Source organism: Pleurodeles waltl, chromosome 5 (genome assembly GCF_031143425.1).
Source record: "Pleurodeles waltl isolate 20211129_DDA chromosome 5, aPleWal1.hap1.20221129, whole genome shotgun sequence".
Taxonomy (NCBI): Eukaryota; Metazoa; Chordata; class Amphibia; order Caudata; family Salamandridae; genus Pleurodeles; species Pleurodeles waltl.
Window position 1 is genome coordinate 1,250,411,181 of NC_090444.1, and position 14,331 is coordinate 1,250,425,511.

The 14,331-nt window shown below is 40.9% G+C and overlaps 1 protein-coding gene across 1 annotated transcript in view; it reads right to left on the reverse strand.

Moving 5' to 3' along the window:
* The window catches only part of LOC138296400 (gamma-aminobutyric acid receptor subunit rho-1-like), a 459,035-nt gene that overhangs the window by 291,892 nt on the left and 152,812 nt on the right, over positions 1-14,331 (reverse strand). The window contains exon 3 of the mRNA XM_069235486.1: positions 9,805-9,911. Coding sequence (XP_069091587.1) covers positions 9,805-9,911 — 107 coding nt within the window. The remainder of the gene's footprint in view (positions 1-9,804; positions 9,912-14,331) is intronic.

Genomic DNA, 14,331 nt, shown 5'->3' on the forward strand with positions numbered 1-14,331 from the left:
TATATATATATATATATATATATATATATATATTTTTTTTTTTTATACAAGCCATCTTACATCACCATTCAAACAAACGACAGGCGCGGACCACTTTGCCTCATAAATTTATTTATTCAATGCTTCTCCGCCATGAAGCGGTTCAGCCACAGCTTGGCCTTGATCACATGACGCGCAGCGCCATTCATCTTCATTTAAAACGCCACATGATGATCATCATAAAAGACAGGCTTTGTGCTTACGACAATCCCCAAATAAAAACCTCAGTTTGAGTTCCTGTATTCCTTAGCAAGTAACAGTCTTCATTTATAAAATTATTTTATGGATTTGAAATGTATTGCCAGTGACTTTTGAGTCAATATAAGCAAATTCATTGAATCACTCCTGGGCATGTAAGTGGAACATTTATCATTTGGTCTGCCTATGAGTGTATTTCAACTACGAGATCATCTAAATTTCACATATCATACAGAAAGACCGCTCCAATTCAAGCTTAGTATTACTATGTTTGCCTTAATTCCAGTGCTCCATTATTTATTGTACACAATTAATCACACATTATTATACCAGGTTGCCGCCTTTATCCACAAGTAATTTTTATTCCTAAGTGGATTTTATCTTCCCTATGACATTTGTACTTGGAGGCTCTTTGTGAATCACGCCCTAAGATTGCATTATTTACAGACATTTTCACCCAACTATAACATAAATAAAAATATATATACATATTCAAAGAAAAAAACAAAGGTTAAAGGGACGTTACAGTTTGGTTCTGAATTTACTCGTAGAAAACCATAGAAATTCAGCAGTTATAGTTAGAGTTCTTTCAAATAACTATAACTTGCGCCCTAAGGTAGCTATAACTCGCGCCCTTGCCATGCACAGTTTTCTTGTCAATAATGTTACTGGAGGGAACTTAGCCTGATTATGATTAGCCTATCGATAAAAATATGGTCCACAATGTAGTTATCCACACAGTGAGCATGGAATGACGCTTTAGGAATATTATAGAGGGAATTTTTAGAGGTACCCATGACTATGACTGAAGTATCCATGGCAAATTTCTGGCACTGTCATATCGTATGTACTCCTTGGCATTATGGGCTCACCCATGAAAAAATGCTGACCTCTGTATAGTGGAAGTCATTTCTGATTTATGATATTTGAAAAAATGGGATCTACTCCAAGGAATGGCCAGGCTTCCCTGGTGCACCATGAAAGTACTGGAATATTTCATGAATGCCCTTTGGGTCTGTGGTGTTTCAGCAAATTTGATCCAAAGTTTCAAAAAATTCTCAGGATAGAATCTCACTCTCCCTGAAACCACTCACAATAAGAGAAAACTGTTTACTTGTTTTGCTCGCTGGAATTTGGGGGAAGTATCACACCTCACCATTTACATAGATCTTCAGTCTGCACTACTGAGCAGAATTTGCAGGACGTAAAAAGAACCGCTTAAGTGTAGCGTTTAAGAGTAGAGTGTGCACCGTCTCTGCAGAAAAGACAGGAGCAGAAATTTTGCAATGAAATAACAGCAGTGTCTAATCCTAAAATGGATATCATTTCTTACATTTAAAAAGTGGCTAAGCCTGTCTCTCTCTTAACCTACCTGTAATTTCTCCCAGTTTTTAGTCAAAATGCAGCCACGTCGTCCAGGCTATCCCAATAACTGTGAATATGGCTATACAAGAGTCCCTCAAACACAACCATCCAGATATACTAATATTTATGAACCCTAATTTCTCAAGAACTACTGAACAGATTTACACCAAATCAGAAAAGCATAATCTGTGGACCAAGATCTGGCTCGCAGCCAAATTTAGTGTAATTCCATTCATTAGCTTTAGCTATAGCCTTGCCTAAAGAAGTCCATGGAAAATGAATGAGGATTTTGCGTTTTACAACCTCCCCTTTCTTTCTTGGCCCCCACTTGATGGATTACCCCAAAACTTTCCATACAAAAACTAGTCATAAAGTAGCACCATTTTGCACTACAGCAGCAATTAGATTGTAGAAAGCATTTACTAACTGAGGAGCCAACTACGTGTTTCGCCACAAGCCGTGATCACGCCATCAATGCTGATAAATGCTGATTAAGGCTTGTGCCGAAACAGGTAGCTGGTTCCTCAGTTAATAAATGCTTTCTACAATCTAACCGCTGCTGGAGTGACGATTTTTAATTGTGGAGTAAGAGTTCTGGGAATGTGAGATGCGCGGGCACCACCGATGCTTGGGAGTGCGTTGGCACAGCAGCAATTTCAGGAATATATATATATATATATATATATATATATATATATATATTACCTAATGGTGGTCGCCACTAGGTAGTTGTAGTTAGGACCATGTTTCCATAGATATGGCATTTTTTGACTTGTCGATATCTTCAACACTGTTTGATGAATCTTCGCAAATTTTTTCTAACAAGTGCCCCAGTGATTCTTGTTGCAGACAGGAAGTTTTGGGGTGAACTGTCAAGCGGGGGCTGAGAAGAAGGGGGCTCAAAAAACATTGCGTTTCCCTTGTTAATTCCCACAGGACCTGTCAACAGATCTACAGCCCGAAACACTGGACGGAATTACGCCAAATTTGGAAGCAAGCTAGCTGCCAGTATGCAGATTGAGCTTTTGTTATTTGGTGTAAATCTGTTCAGTTGTTTAGGAGATATTTAAGGGCAAATACATTTGTATATCTTAGGCCGTGTATATTTCGCACTTATTTTGCGAACAATTTGTGAAAATTCACGAGTTTTCGTGAATACATATGCAAAAAGAAGCATTGTAATTGGATGTCCGCAACCTCACTAGAAAGTTGTGTCTGCCATTTTATTTCATGGGACACGGTCCTGGGTGGTGAAAATTCAAATAGAAAGTGGCAAATGGGGTCAGGGTGAAAATTCACAAATTTTCCAGAATTTCGGTGAATTTTTCGCAAAACATTTGAAAGAAAAAACAGTCTCATTCACACACTAATTCGTTCACTCATACATGCACTCACACACCCATTGTCAGACCCACTCAGACACTCACGCACCCACTCACACATCACTGACAGAAACAGGCCCTGTGGCCAACCTGTGCTGTGCACGGCCAAAAGCCATGCGAGGCTCGGGGTTGTGTAGCTATACTGTATGGGTTCAGCTGCAAAGCCTGGCAAATGTATAGTAATTAAAATTACTTTACGTTAAAAAAACATCGAAATTTACTGAAAAAAACAAAGGTTACAGGGACGTTATAGTTAGGTTCTTAATTTACTTGTGCCCTAAAGTAAGTATAACTTGCGCCTTCACCATGCACAGCTAATTACTCCCCATGCCATTGATGAGATCTTGTATGGCATCTTTGATATCAACGCAACGTTTGCAATAACATTATTGACAAGAAAACTGTGCATGGCAAGGGCGCGAGTTATAGCTACCTTAGGGCGCAAGTTATAGTTATTTGAAAGAACTCTAACTATAACTGCTGAACTTCTATGGTTTTCTACGAGTAAATTCATGAAATAAAATGGCAGACACAACTTTCTAGTGAGGTTGCGAACATCCAATTACAATGCTTCTTTTTGCATACGTATTCACGAAAACTCGTGAATTTTCACAAATTGTTCGCAAAATAAGTGCGAAATATACACGGCCTGAGATATACAAATGTATTTGCCCTTAAATGTCTCCTAAACAACTGAACAGATTTACACCAAATAACAAAAGCACAATCTGCATACTGGCAGCTAGCTTGCTTCCAAATTTGGCGTAATTTCGTCCAGTGGTTCGGGCTGTAGATCTGTTGACAGGTCCTGTGGGAATTAACAAGGGAAACGCAATGTTTTTTGAGCCTCCTTCTTCTCAGCCCCCGCTTGACAGTTCACCCCAAAACTTCCTGTCTGCAACAAGAATCACTGGGGCACTTGTTAAAAAAAAGTTGCGAAGATTCATCAAACAGTGTTAAAGATATCGACAAGTCAAAAAATGCCATATCTATGGAAACATGGTCCTAACTACAACTACCTAGTGGCGACCACCACTAGGTAATATATATATATATATATATTCCTGAAATTGCTGCTGTGCCAACGCACTCCCAAGCATCGGTGGTGCCCGCGCATCTCACATTCCCAGAACTCTTACTCCACAAATAAGAAATCGTCACTCCGGCAGCGGTTAGATTGTAGAAAGCATTTATTAACTGAGGAACCAGCTACCTGTTTCGGCACAAGCCTTGATCAGCATTTATCAGCATTGATGGCGTGATCAAGGCTTGTGGCGAAACACGTAGTTGGCACCTCAGTTAGTAAATGCTTTCTACAATCTAATTGCTGCTGTAGTGCAAAATGGTGCTACTTTTTGACTAGTTTGTGTATGGAAAGTTTTGGGGTGATCCATCAAGTGGGGGCCAAGAAAGAAAGGGGAGGTTGTAAAACGCAAAATCCTCATTCATTTTCCATGGACTTTTTTAGGCAAGGCTATAGCTAAAGCTACTGAATGGAATTACACTAAATTTGGCTGCGAGCCAGATCCTGGTCCACAGATTATGCTTTACTGATTTGGTGTAAATCTGTTCAGTAGTTCTTGAGAAATTAGGGTTCATAAATATTAGTATATCTGGATGGTTGGGTTTGAGGGACTCTTGTATAGCCATATTCACAGTTATTGGGATAGCCTGGTCAACGTGGCTGCATTTTGACAAAAAACTGGGAGAAATTACAGGTAGGTTAAGAGAGAGACAGGCTTAGCCACTTTTTAAATGTAAGAAATTATATCCATTTTAGGATTAGACACTGCTGTTATTTCATAGCAAAATTTCTGCTCCTGTCTTTTCTGCAGAGACGGTGCACACTCTACTCTTAAACGCTACTCTTAAGCGGTTCTTTTTACGTCCTGCAAATTCTGCTCAGTAGTGCAGACTGAAGATCTATGTAAATGGTGAGGTGTGATACTTCCCCCAAATTCCAGCGAGCAAAACAAGTAAACAGTCTTCTCTTATTGTGAGTGGTTTCAGGGAGAGTGAGATTCTATCCTGAGAATTGTTTGAAACTTTGGATCAAATTTGCTGAAACACCACAGACCCAAAGGGCATTCATGAAATATTCCAGTACTTTCATGGTGCACCAGGGAAGCCTGGCCTTTCCTTGGAGTAGATCCCATTTTTTCAAATATCATAAATCAGAAATGACTTCCACTATACAGAGGTCAGCATTTTTTCATGGGTGAGCCCATAATGCCAAGGAGTACATACGATATGACAGTGCCAGAAATTTGCCATGGATACTTCAGTCATAGTCATGGGTACCTCTAAAAATTCCCTCTATAATATTCCTAAAGCGTCATACCATGCTCACTGTGTGGATAACTACATTGTGGACCATATTTTTATCGATAGGCTAATCATAATCAGGCTAAGTTCCCTCCAGTAACATTATTGACAAGAAAACTGTGCATGGCAAGGGCGCGAGTTATAGCTACCTTAGGGCGCAAGTTATAGTTATTTGAAAGAACTCTAACTATAACTGCTGAATTTCTATGGTTTTCTACGAGTAAATTCAGAACCAAACTGTAACGTCCCTTTAACCTTTGTTTTTTTCTTTGAATATGTATATATATTTTTATTTATGTTATAGTTGGGTGAAAATGTCTGTAAATAATGCAATCTTAGGGCGTGATTCACAAAGAGCCTCCAAGTACAAATGTCACAGGGAAGATAAAATCCACTTAGGAATAAAAATTACTTGTGGATAAAGGCGGCAACCTGGTATAATGATGTGTGATTAATTGTGTACAATAAATAATAGAGCAGTGGAATTAAGGCAAACATAGTAATACTAAGCTTGAATTGGAGTTGTCTTTCTGTATGATATGTGAAATTTAGATGATCTCGTAGTTGAAATACACTCATAGGCAGACCAAATGATAAATGTTCCTCTTACATGCCCAGGAGTGATACAATGAATTTGCTTATATTGACTCAAAAGTCACTGGCAATACATTTCAAATCCATAAAATAATTTTATAAATGAAGGCTGTTACTTGCTAAGGAATACAGGAACTCAAACTGAGGTTTTTATTTGGGGATTGGCGTAAGCACGAAGCCTGTCTTTTATGATGATCATCATGTGGCGTTTTAAATGAAGATGAATGTCGCTGCGCGTCATGTGATCAAGGCCAAGCTGTGGCTGAACCGCTTCATGGCGGAGAAGCATTGAATAAATAAATTTATGAGGCAAAGTGGTCCGCGCCTGTCGTTTGTTTGAATGGTGATGTAAGATGGCTTGTATAAAAAAATATATATACACATATATATATATATATATATATATACATATTTACTAAAAAAATGCAGGTTAAAGTAACGTTATAGTTGGGTGAAAATGTCAGTTAATAACACAGTCTTAGGGCCTGATTCATAAAGGGCATCCCCAGTTGCGGTGGGGGCCCAGCAGTCATGGCAGAACCTTCGTAGCGGGAAACTGCACTAGAGAGGTCCTGCCATGAGAGTGCTGGAACCCTGCCATGACAATGGTACCTCCGCTGCAACTGCAGAGACCCTTTGTGAACCAGGCCTTGAAACTCAAAATTCCACTGAAATTCATCAGTTATAGTTTACTGAGCCAACTATAATTTGCACCCTGCCATGCATTGTTCATGACCTCATTGATGACATCACTCACACACAGTGGCGGCTGGGGTTCAAGGGCTAAGGGGCTGGGCCCCTAGCCTTTTTTGGCCTCTCTAGGGAAGCATAAATTTAATTACATGATGAAAGTAAAACATTTTCTGCACAACATTTTCGGAGTGAAAGTTGTGCACTTTGAAAAGCCCCACTGCGCCTGCGTCAGTATGTGGCTGAAAGATGCACAGTAGGGCTGACAGGGCTCAATGCCCTTACGTTTTCTCAAAACGCAGTCACGTCCCTGGCTTATCTCCTCCTCCACCAGGAGCCCTGATTGTAAACAGCCTGGAGCGTTTTTTTTTCAGCCTGGGTTTCTGAAAACTTCATGTCACTCTGATATTATTCTCCACCCTTTCCTATTTACTCAAATGGTGGGGTGTGATCACATGGGACTACGCACCAGAGGTCACATTTTATTAAAAGAATGTGGCATTGCGCAAAGAAAATCCCCAGTGTGTGGCAGAGAAATTGAATAAATACAATAAATAACTCCATCCAGGGCTCTCTGGGAGACAGGAGTGTGACCTGAAGACCTCAAGTCATAAATATGTCAAAGACAACCCTGCACACAAGTAAGTTGGAGCTCTATCTTTTTTACAGACAATAAGAAAATAATCTGTTCTCTCAGCTCTCCTCTCCTTTCACTGCCTCTGTAGGTGATTTCGTCTCTCAAAGGCAGTAATGGTTCCAGTAATTTATCATGGCTAGTTATTGTTTTATTTCTTCTGCAGACCAATGACTTGATATGTCATATTAAACATGTAATCTGCAGCTCAAATAAACGTGTACCTTTTATCACTGAAACTGCTGGATACTGGATGGGTGAGGCAATGTGTGTTTGTTTGAATGTGTTTGCAGGGCTTGACAGAGTGGCTGAGAAAATGTGGGTGTCTGTGTATAAGAGTTGTGTGAATGGCAGTGGATGACAATGTGGATGAGTAAATGGGTAGGTGACCAAAGGCAGTGGGTGAGTAGGTGAATGGAAATACGTGGGTAGTGAGGCTCTCTCACAAGGTGCAATTCCGTCTTGTATTTGTGCCCCACCACTGCTTTCAGTCACCAGCCACTACTGCTCACACAAGAACCATTGAACCCATAACTCGCACACCACCTGCAATGCTTATAACTTCACAGGACCAAAAAAGTAAGAAAAGCAAAATGCAACTGAATTACAACATATTTATACCACTAAAGAAGACTGTATCAAGTCACGTCTATCAATTGTATTTATGTCAACATTTATGCGGGCATCCATTTGGTGTATATTACATGAAGCAAGTAGCGACAAAAAAATGGGAACTGGACTATGGAAGTACTGCAGACAGTCATTGTAAATGTGTGGCACAACAGAGATGAATGTTTGAATGAATGTAATTTGCACTAAATGGGTGCTCACATAAATACCTTATATATTTTGGAATCTTAGTACCCTTTGGTCCAGACGAAAGGCAAGAGACCTGTGCTGGGCACAGAATGGGCTGAAACATCTTGACCAACTCACAGATGCAGAAGGCTTAATAGAACTCCTTTGCATCGACCTTTTGTTTTTAACCTTGTCAGATGACCCTGAGAATAAAGGGACAATACTGATATTGTGAGTACTCTGAGACAATTTTACAGTTCAGATCCCCAACCCCAGAAAAATACCAACCGAAGAGCTCCCTCTTACGGTATGAGGTGGAGCCCACTCAGATACGTTACTAGTATCTGTGAAGAGGAATAAGTGATGAAGCATGCAACTGGACTAAAACCCAGTGGTTGAGAGTCCTTCAAACAAACCAGATAGAACATACTAATTAATTTGCCCAAGGTAAAGGTGGCCACTCTCATATGTGAACAGATGTAGATAGGGTAAGTGGAAGCAGAATGGATCAACAAGAAATGCTTCTGTCTACTTCATTTTGATAGATAAGGATGTTGTCTTTTGATATCCACTTCGACCCCCACATGTTAATGCTCAGGAGAGTGATGAATAAGAGTAGTGGTGTCTGGTATCTCTATTATTTCTCTTATCACATTCCCTTTTTCCCTGTTTCTACTTGTTGCTCCTCATCTTCCCATTATATGTGGCCAGTAGTGGAGGTGGTTAGAGATGGAAAACTGCATCACTTCTACTGCATCCAGAGTACAAAGTAAGTGTTTTCTGATAATGTCTTTTGAAGTTGTCGCATTTTTATAACTGTACTCATGTATTTGCTGGTATTTAATGCCTTTTGCTCAATTACCACTTGCTAATTTTGATCTTCCAACCTTGAGAGGACAAAACACGTGCTGGCTGCCATTCTACAGTAGGCTGCCACATCATAAAAGAAGATACCATCATTGTCCAATAAAATTGACTTTTGTCAGGAACTAAACGTATATACATTATTGATCTGCAGAGCAGACAGTGAAAAGCCGAAAGGGGCCCTGTCAGGGGGCCCCTGCACTGCCCATGCCAGTGGTTCAAACTGCCAGGAAAAGGCTGGCGGTAGGGGGACCCGTAATCCCCTGGGCAGCGCTGCTAGCAGCGCTGCCCTGGCGGATTACTACCACCAGGGCCATTGTGGCGGGAAACCGCCAGACCCGGCGGTGTGAACGCGGCGCTTCCGCCGCGGTCGTAATGACCAGGGGAGCACCGCCAGCCTGTTGGCGGTGCTTCCGTCATTTGAGCCCTGGCGGTCCTGTACCGCCAGGGTTGAAATGACCCCCTATGTTGTTTAAAATAGAATGGCACATCACATTTACATATTAGAGTTTTGGGACTATATGTTAGCAGTGTTCTTAAATATTGTGCAATCTTAAAATATTTTGATAGTTCATCTATGGCATAATGACAACCTCATTTGGATAATTAGGGCATTTTTACAGAATAACACAGCATTTGCAGTATATATGGTGTCATTTATATCATGTAATGGTGTTTCATTACATATTAATGTTAGTTGGGACGTCTGGTAATGGACAGTGTATGCTTTCTTTGTTTATTAAATAACCACATAATACTACAACGTTGTGCCTTTATATGATATTCTGAAGATAGCTATTCCTAGTCATTCCATGGTCAATTTACATGTATGATGACACCTATCAATGAACAACGTTATGGCAGCCTTTGTAATACACATGACTTTGGTGAATAGACATTATTCTCGTCACCTACCTCCAAATCCTGGCCTCATGGTAAAATCATGGTCATCTATTCTCAGGAGCTGTTCAGACTTTGTTAGGGGGGATTTTGTGATATCCGGACTTCGTTTGAGTATTGGGCTGCATGGGAAAAAATAAACTGGTGTAATTATTGTATTGCAGCAAAGTGTCACTAATGAGGTTGCAGATCACAGGTTGGAAACAAAACAAGCATTTGCAATGCAATGGGTCTCGCGTTTCCTTGAGTAAGAGCTATTTCCATTGTACATTCCAAACTGGACATTTCTTGCCACATAAATTGAAAATAAAAAGTAAAACAGAAGTTTGCTCACAGTCAAACGTATTATCAGCAAAAATGCATTTAGCAATGTAACAAGGTTGATGTGATGCAAAGCGCTCGACTACTACGAGATCGCGCTGCATAGGAATTAAATAGAAAAAAGTCGTCCAGGAACCATACAGAAAACACAGTCCCATATGTTTTCAGTAGTTTGCCGGTGCGCTCGAGGAGGGCTAAACACCGGAAAAGGCATGACGTACGCATGCCCAAGCCCACAAACCAAACAAGCTCATGGGGGTGCAGTGGGCGTGGTTACAAGCGCACAGAGAGATTACAGCAGGGACAGAGTGCTTTGCACTCGGCCCTAAAACAATTTCAGTCGTCTAAACCTCTAGCATGAGGTTTTTTTCCCATTACACACACATTACACAGAGTAAAGCAATATGAACAACCAGGGGCGCATATCTCCAGCTGAGCCTTCTTTTACCGGCATTGTATATTGGAAATGAGAGCCCAGATTTAACAAGCAGTCACGCAATGTAGCGCAGCAAGTAAAGTTGTGCCATAGTGCCAGGATGTGTGTGTTGTCTGAACCTTAGGTTTCGTACTGGAACAGGCCCCTTCCAGTACAAAACCTATGCTTTAAGGCTTTTCCCACTTTGTCTCTGTACTATAACACCAAAACTCTTGGGTGGTTGCATGGAAACGCCCATGCGCCACCCATAAATGCTCCCTCTTGACGCAAAGTAACGCAAGGCAGTACATTGTGTAATACAAATTATGATTTGTGTTGGATAGCAAATCCCACCTGAAGAATTTATATAGGGTTTGCATTAGACATTTAATGCAAACCCGGTTAAAATTGTTTGTAAATGTAAGCCTGGGTTTTGAAAAAATACCCTCCTGCCAATATGTTGCTACAAAACAGAGGATGTAATGTGCGACTAACAATTATGCCTTTCAGGAGACGTTCAAAGAGTTCCAGGTACATTTTAGAATGGAAAGTCATATTTGTCATATTTGTATTGCTGGTATTGATTTAACTATACGAGTTTCCTCTTGACTTGGGCCCCTAGGTAAGCAATCTGCCTTCTTATTTTTAAGTCCTGTGAACCTGCGTTTAGGATTTTTCTCTTAGCACGAAAACGTATTTATATAAGATTTCATTAAGTGATCTGAAGCCAAACAACTGTATGCAGTAAAGCACGTGGTATCATTACAAGATGGCCATAAATAGGCCCTTTATTCCCCTTACTGGAGTTACAGGTACCTGGTGTTTTGGTTACTAAGTGAAGGTAACCTGATCCCTGAGGGTCCCAGAGAAATGACGAAATATATGAATTCGGGAATAAGACAACTGATTCCCCCTGATAATTCTTCATCATCCCTCTCGGAGTTTCATCCTAGTATTTGAGAGCTTTAATAGCCGAAATGTCAAGATGAGCACAATGGATACATGGTGTTCCCGTGGGTTCTGTACTTCTGATGAGACTGGTAACTTCTGTCACACAGTCCAACATAATTACAGTTGAATTCTGAATAATGCTCACTGAGATTAATATTATGATTAACTCTTTTCACTCAAACCTCAGCGGAAACCAAAAACAACATATACATATGATAAGCAAAAGCTACCATTCCTCACTTTGAATAAAGGCATACAACAAAAACAGATTGTTTTTGTTCTACATTTACTGTTTGATATCATCACACAATGTAGCTTGGTAGTCCATGAAATGTCACATAATGGCTGTTAAGTAACCTTCTCCCCAATTATGGAGGCAGCAGGTTTGGGAAGGGCCATTAAAAGCCATTATTGCCCTGCACTTGAGGGCGATTACCATCCCGGATCCCGAGCAGTGAATTCAGCTCATTGTGAGTAAAGGACAAACTGTTCCGCTGAAATACCACAGCAGTGTAGCTCTGTCTCTCTTTGATCAGTAGCTGCTTTCGCTGCCATGCTGAGCTGGCCTCTTGCGTCCCTTTGCAAAAGACAAGGTAAACCCAAACATTCCATAGAAAAAAAAGAGACAATTTGTTTATTGTTTTCTACTTTGCAGTGGTTATCTGGGTTTACATTCCATATGCAGGTGTTTAAGTATTCTCCATAGCTTTTCTCTTTTCACTGCTTTGAATGCTGACGAAAAATGAAGGTATTGGTGTGTGAGTCCTGTGAATTAGGACAAAGATTTGGTTGGTTTTAGAAAAATCATCGTAAAAGCTCACTGGAAGAGAGGGCATGATGGGGTTTCAATTCTCTATAGGATTACTCATGTCCTGAACATATGGTGCATGCCAAGCTAAGTTACCTATCTGTATGATTTTGGACCTTGAGGCAAGCCCTTCCTATATACTGCAACATTATTCTACGTTTCCATGATTTGGGGAACTCCATTACTGAAGTAAATTGGACAGAACAGGTTTTCAGAATTGGGGTTTACCAGAACTGTAAAAAGAGAAAGCCTCCCAAAGAACCATCTTAGAACCTGGAAGTTTACCTGACTTCGGGTGAGATACTGCTTCACTCATACTTTGTCCCCTAAACAGATCTTTGGCCCCTGCCTTTTTGGTTCATTTCCTCCGTTTCTTTATAGAAAGATGGTATCACCAAGGGGGTCATCCTTTCAGGAGCTGGTGAGGAATCATAGTTGAAGATTCTAGTATAATGATCAACCCACGTTGCTTCATATATATTTACATCTATGTTCAATTTATGAGATTCCATCCCTCATGCAATACAGTTCCAAAACGTTTAACAATCATTTTCATGAGAGTGTTCAGTGAACAGTGCTAACAGTCAGGCAGCAAGTCAGCACTAGCACTACTAAATGCTACCTAAGGTGGCATGGACATGTGTGCGGTATCAAGTTGCACGACAAGGACCCTGTTAGCATGCTTGATCCCAAAATCTAGGACACACGCAATATTTATCTGAATAAAACAAGAGCAAAAAGACAAAGACCCAGTATGCACAAGTCAAGAAATCACTTTTTAAAGGTTTAGATGGGTCTTAATTCATAAGAATCAGTGGCTGTATCTACTTCACACACAGTACCTGGGGTGCGTTAAAAATAACGATGCAAGGGGGCCGCAGAGGAGGGGATGCATCAGAAAGTAAAGCAATAATTTGTTTTTCTGGTGCGGTGGAGGTGATGGGTCGATTCTTTCCTCATGGGTAAGGTGATGCGTCGACTTCTGGGTGCTAAGTCATAGCTTCTTACTACAATGTGGGGATATTTTGATACCCAGGGATGATGTGTGGAAAATACAAAATGCGCTGCGATGATGAAACAGGCACTGCATCGATTCGAAGAAGCGCTGCAGTGATTTTTCAGCCGTGAGACAGGTGTTGCGTTGATTCTGCAGGTGATGCGTCAGTTTTTGCAGGCCTTGTGTTGGTTTTCCGGCACCACGGATCTCCTCTATCTGCTGAAGTCTTTGATGGATCTGAGACTTTTCAACAGGAGGCAAGCTCAGTGCAAGTCCTTGGAGATCACTTGTGGGGGAAGGTAAAGTCAGGGGCAGCAGGCAGCAGAGTCAGGGGCAGCAGGCAGCAGGGCAACAAGCAAGAGAGCAGTCCTTCCAGAAAAAGTAGTCCAAATGAGTCCTTTGGGTAGCATGGCAGTCCCTCTGAATGTCCAGTTGTAGGTCCAGAAGTGTCTGATTTTAGGGGGTCTTAGACCCAGTTTATATACCCAAATGGGCCTTTGAAGTGAGGGAAAGTTCAAAGAATGGTTTTGAAGTGCACCAGTTCCCCTTTCAACCAGTCCTGTCTGCCAGGAGATCTGTGTGGGTTTATCAGTCCTTTGTGTGAGGTCAGACCACTAGCCTTTGATGTGTAAGTGAGAGCCACTCCACCCTTCCTGCGCAGAAAGACCCATCAGTATGCAGATGAATGCAGATGCAGCTGAGTGTCCTGTGTTTATGGCTGTCTGGGTGGAATGCACAAGGAAAGCTGTCAACCAGCACAGACTAGAGGTGGATGTAAGACACAGAGAGCAGTACGTGCAGAGAAATGTCTACTTTCTAAAAGTGGCATTTCTAAAATTGTAATGTTAAATCCAGCTTCACCAGTAAGTAGGATTTCTCACCACCACCCAACCATACGAAACATGTTAATGTACTCTTTCAGATCAGACATTACCACTTAAAGGTGCATAAGGGAATTTCTAATGCTGGCATATGAGAGGAGCAGGCTTCACAGTAGTGAAAAATGACTTTGGGAGTTTTTCACTACCAGGACATGTAAAACCTACAAGT